General features: G+C 40.1%; 1 protein-coding gene across 1 annotated transcript; it reads left to right on the top strand.

Moving 5' to 3' along the window:
* Window positions 1-260: 260 nt before the first annotated feature.
* On the top strand, window positions 261-876 carry LOC145580649 (uncharacterized). Its single transcript, XM_081637779.1, has 2 exons — window positions 261-415; window positions 540-876. The coding sequence occupies exons 1-2, from the start codon at window positions 261-263 to the stop codon at window positions 874-876; spliced, it is 492 nt and encodes a 163-aa protein (XP_081493905.1).
* Window positions 877-6065: the final 5189 nt, after the last annotated feature.

The following is a 6065-nucleotide window of genomic DNA, read 5'->3' as shown; positions in this document are numbered from 1 at the left end:
GAAGTTTATCTTTAGAGAATATTAGAGTATGACTCCTAAGTATCTAGGTATATATTGATGTATTGTGGCCGTGATATAGCGATGAGAAATACAGAAACATATTCTTGTGATCAATTTAACATGGTATCAAGAGCTGAGGTTTGATCCAAAAAAAAATTTTCACACGTAATTTACATAATTCACGAGTGACGAGAAGGGGAGAGTTCACATAATTCATTTTTTGAGAATTGATTCGAAGTTTTTTTCTGTGAGAATAAGCAATGACTGGTGGTGATGGTGGAAAGCCAACCAAGGTGGATCTCACGTTTCACCTTGGATCGAGTGATGCTCCAGGGAATGTTATCACCATTATTCAACTTCGGGGTGAAAACTACAATGAGTGGGCAAGAGCCGTGAGGACTGCTCTTAAGGCGAAGTGAAAATTCGGGTTCATTGATGGAACCGTGGTGAAACCGACTGATGCGGACAAGCTAGAAGACTGGATGGCAGTGCAATCCATGCTAGTCTCTTGGCTAACTAACACCTTGGACCCTTGTCAGGTCTACGATTGGTGATTATGATGATGCACAACTGTTGTGGACCGATCTTAAGAATAGATTCTGTGTGGTGAGTGGCACACGCCTCTGTAAATTGAAGAAATCTTTAGGGGAATGTAAGCAGGGACCAACAGAGACAATAGCTGCATATTTCGGTCGATTGCCAAAAATCTGGGATGAGTTGAATGCCTATGTCTTGGTTCCACTTTGCTCTTGTGGTGATTGTAAATGCAACATTGTTGCACAAGTGGAGAAAATCCATGAGGATGACTATGTTCACTATTTCTTGATTGAACTCGATGATGCGTATGCTCCTATTCGAGGTCAATTGTTGGCTTAAGAACCGCTGCCCGGTGTTGATAAAGCTTATCAACAGGTGACTCAAGCAGAGAGGTTGCGTGGAGGTGAGACTTCTATGGTCTCGGCTCGTGAGAATGCGGTGGCTTTCAAACTTCAATATGACTCGAAATCTAAGTCGCGTGTGGTAGATAACAGTGATAAGTTTTGCAACAATTGCAGTCGTGAGGGTCATGATGAGTCCGAATGCTTTCAAATTCATGGCTTTCCGGAATGGTGGGGCAATAGACCTCGTGGAGGTCGGGGCCCGGGTCGTGGGGGTGCGTCAGGTTCGCGTGGAGGCAGACCAGGTGCGCGTGGGAGAGGAGGGGCAGCAGCTCCTGTCCGTGCTAATAAGACAGGGGGACAGCCTTCATCCCAGCCCACACACAGTACTTCTTCGGCTCCTACAACAGCAGATGGAGGGGCTCTTGCGGGGGTTACCTCGGCTCAGATCCAACAATTGTTGGATCATCTAAATAGTCTTAAACCCAAACTTCACGGTGAGTTAGGATGGATAATCGATACCGGTGCATCTAACCATGTGACATGTGATCTTTCTCTAATGCATAATGTGACTAATATTCCTAAGTGTCCGGTGGGATTGCCGAATGGAAAGAGTGCAAGTGCTTTGAAAATTGGCTCGGTGACATTGCAAGGAGGCTTGACGATTAATAATGTTCTTTTTGTGCCTCACTTAGATTGCAATTTAATTTCGGTGACTCAATTGAGTGATGAATCAAATTGTACTACTCAATTTACTAATAAACTTTGTGTTATACAGGACCTATCGACGAGGAGGGTGATTGGAGCGGGTTAACGAGTAGATGGACTTTATTACTTCCGTTGTGTTCCTAAGGTGAAGGCTTTGGCTGTGGATGGGAATCGATCGTTCGAGCTTTGGCATCAACGAATGGGACATCCTTCAACAAAAGTTATGCAATTTCTTCCAGTTGTGAGTAGCTCTAGTAGTGGTTTTAAAAATAAAGATTGTGATGTATGCCCTCGGACAAAACAACATATAAGTAGTTTTCCTATTAGCAAAATTAAGGCTAGTCGTATTTTTGAGTTAGTTCATGTTGATTTATAGGGACCTTACAAGACTCCTTGTTGTGGGGCTCATTATTTTTTAACCATAGATGATTTTTCTAGAGGAGTGCGGACTTATTTGATTAATAATAAAACGGAAGTTGAACTCATGTTTCTTAATTTTGTTTCTATGGTTAGACGACAATTTAATTATGAACTTAAAATTGTTCGTAGTGACAACGGAACGAAGTTTAACTCCTTACGAAAATATTTCTTTGCTAATGGGATAATCTTTGAGACTTCTTATGTGGGTACGGCTCAACAAAATGGGAGGGTTGAGCGTAAACATCAACATATTTTAAACGTTGCTAGAGCTTTGCGTTTTCAAGCAAACTTACCTTTGAGATTTTGGGGTGAATGTGTGCAAACGGCTTGTCATTTGATTAATAGGACACCTTCTAGGTTTCTTAATAATAAAACGCCTATTGATGTCTTATTTGGTAAAAGTCCCTCATATGAGTATATTCGGGTCTTTGGCTGTTTGTGCTTTGCATATAATAAACGTAGCAAGGGTGACAAATTTGCAAGTCGGAGTCGACGTTGTGTTTTTTTGGGGTACCCTTTTGGGAAAAAGGGATGGAAAGTGTATGACTTGGAGACAAAAGAATTTTTTGTATCGAGGGATGTACAATTTCGTGAGTATGAATTTCCTTTTGAGAGTTCAAAACTTGGGCATTCACAAAATACAGAGAACATAGTGGTCGAAACTTATAGTGATGAAGAATGGGACGACGAGGGGAGTGAGGACATCGCCAATGTCCAGGCCGCTGGAGATCACGCGGGCACTGGCAGTAGCGAGTCCCCAGCCAGCCCAGCTTCTGCTTCACCTGCTGGTTTACCAGCGGACGCTGGTGCTGGTGGTGCAACAGCTCGTATAGAGCAGCCAGCTCAGACAGAGCATTCTACCAGTGAATGCACGCAATAGCAGCAAGGCACAGGAGATGTGGGGGAGTGCAGCGTGGGAGTTGAGGCTTCTACGACTAATAAAGACAGTGACACAAGCATGGGTAAAGGCATGAGGACAAAAGTTTCCTTCGACCACGTTTCGAGACTTCGTGACACACACAATACGGAATATAAGTCCATCTACGACAACACATCAAAGTTCACCCATGACAACCTCATCTTCCTCAAGTACTGTTTATTCCCTTACACATTGTATTGATACTCACCGCTTTTCTGCAAAACATAGAACATATATTGCTGTAATTACAGGAGGAAATGAGCCGAAAAATTTTAAAGAGGCTATGAAACACGAGGGTTAGAGAAAGGGAATGGCAGATGAGATACAAGCACTTGTCAAGGAGCTTGGGTGTTAGAGAAATTGCCTCCGGGCAAAAAGGCACTTGGTAGTAAATGGGTATACAAAGAAAAATATGATGAGCACGGGAACTTACAAAGATTGAAAGCGAGGCTAGTTATTTTCGGTCATCATCAGGTTGAAGGTCTAGACTACAACGAGACGTTTGCTCCAGTAGCAATAATGGTGACCATTAGAACTTTTCTTGCGGTCGCAACAGTGAAAAATTGGGAAGTCCATCAAATGGGCGTTCATAACGCATTTCTCCATGGAGACTTGGAAGAAGAGGTATATATGAAAATTCCCCCTGATTTTGAGAAAAATAATTTTGACAAAGTTTGCAGGATGAAGAAATCTTTGTATGGCCTTAAACAAGCTCCAAGATGCTGGTTTGCAAAGCTAGCTACGGCTTTGAGAAATTATGTCTTTAAGCAGTCATATTATGATTATTCCTTGTTTACTCTGACAAAGGGTAAAATGCAACTCAATGTGTTAGTATATGTTGACGATTAATTGTTGCAGGCAACGGTAAAAATGTTATGCTCAATTTTAAATCATATCTGGGAAATTGTTTCAAGATGAAAGATCTTGGAGTGCTAAAATATTTTTTAGGGCTAGAGGTAGCCCGGAATAAACAGGGAAGTTTTATTTGCCAAAGGAAGTATGCGTTGGATATCATTACTGAGGCTGGTTTACTTGATGCTAAACCTGCAGAGTTCCCTATGGAACAAAATCACAGGTTGGCTCTGGCTCAAGGAGAGTATTTTCATGATATTGAGAAATATCGTCGCCTCATAGGTCGACTGATTTATTTGTCTGTTACAAGACCAGATTTAGCATATTCTGTGCACATTTTATCACAATTTATGCAAAATCTCAGGATTGATCATTGGGAAGCAGCTCTGCGAGTTGTTCGATATTTGAAGAAGAGCCCGGGACAGGGAATTTTATTGAGATCCGACAGTGCTTTACAGTTGGAAGGCTGGTGTGATTCAGATTGGGCAGGTCGTCCTCTCTTCAGGCGATCCTTGAGTGGTTGGTTCGTACTTCTTGGCTTGTCTCCGGTGTCAAGGAAAACCAAGAAGCAACCTACTGTTTCTCTTTTTTAGCAGAAGCAGAATATCGTTCGATGACGGCAGCGACTTGTGAATTAAAGTGGTTGAAGCGACTTCTTGGTGACTTAGGTGTTAAACATGAGAGTGGAATGCACCTTTATTGTGATAGTCGGTCTGCGTTATACATTGCGCAAAATCCAGTGTTTCACAAACGAACAAAACATATTGAATCAGATTGTCATTTTGTTAGGGATGCGATTACAGATGGGACGATTATACCTTCGTATGTTCCTACGACGGTTCAGTTGGCTGACATTTTTACTAAGGCTTTGGGAAAAGCTAAGTTTAAGTATCTTCTTCGCAAGTTGGCATTTGTGACCCGTATGCTCCAACTTGAGGGGAGTATTGGGATAATACCAAATATGTAAAATATATTATTGTGATATATTGTGGTGTATCTTAGGAAGTTTATCTTTAGAGAATATTAGAGTATAACTCCTAAGTATTTTAGGTATATATTGATGTATTGTGGCCGTGATATAGCGATGAGAAATACAAAAACATATTCTTGTGATCAATTTACATAGACATGAATTGCCCAAAAAAAAATACTAATAATACAAAATCCACTTTTAAAAAACATTCCGTGCCTTAAGGAAGAGATATGGAATCTCTTGTTCGTCATCCAGTTATTTTCTGATTTGTTTTTGGAATTTCGGCAACCTGTCGTTCTAGCGTTACTGTCATTCTTTATTAGTTTTTTTTTTTTTTTTAATAAAAAAAATCACTCTCTCGTATTGCTTTTCTTAACCTTTTATGATACGAAATTACGAAGTATAACTTTGATAATGGCATGATGGAGCTACCTTATCAAGCTAAACTTGGTCTAGTGGTAACCTTTCAAGTTCCAACCTTGAGCTTGGGGGTTCAATCCCCACTAGAGACACTTTGAGGTTGGGGATCCCTTACCGTTTCCCCTCACTTTCAAAGAGTTTGACCCGCAAATACTGAATCAAAAAAACCGTAAGAGTTGAGGTTCGAATAAGGTATTTCTCCTTATCTTAAAAAAAATGATGGAGCTACCTCAATTTATACAATTATGTGTGAGACCATTCAGACAATATAACAACAATATATATACTTTGTATATATCACGAGACTAGCTAAAAATACACAACTAATACTGGTACCGAGTATAAAACATGGGTTTACATACTTGTATAGTTGTATATAAGTTGGTGCAAAAGCTTTACAGAAGTGGGGTATCGATTTTTTTTTATTGTTCTAGTATTATGTTACATCGATCTTCTAATTTGTACTATAAAAGTATGTAACACATAGCTCTCATGTACTCCGTAAGTGATACCATAAGCAACGCATGATTCAAATCTCTCAAGCACATGGGCATACGATGCAAGTACTAAACCAACCACACTTAACATGCAATGAGAGCAAGCAAGCCCCCGCTATATCATAAGCGATATATCCGTCCGTAACTCTTTTGTATGGTTCATAAGTCATAATATGTACGCGGGTTGGTTATATACTTATATGTATATAGTACTCCATAACTCAGTTTTGTCGAGAACTTTCACCAAGTGTTATAATAACTTATGACATTAACTTTATAATGTTGCTTAAAAGTACTCCCCGGTCCAAAAAAAGGCCTTACTTATAGCAACAAATTGGAATGCATTTAACTAATTTGAGTGATGACAATTTGATATTCAGGGCAATAGCAATAAGAGG

Source organism: Chenopodium album, chromosome 15 (assembly GCF_948465745.1).
Source record: "Chenopodium album chromosome 15, dcCheAlbu1.1, whole genome shotgun sequence".
Lineage (NCBI taxonomy): Eukaryota > Viridiplantae > Streptophyta > Magnoliopsida > Caryophyllales > Amaranthaceae > Chenopodium > Chenopodium album.
Note: the sequence above shows the minus strand (reverse complement) of the source record. Positions and strands in the feature narration are given on the sequence as shown.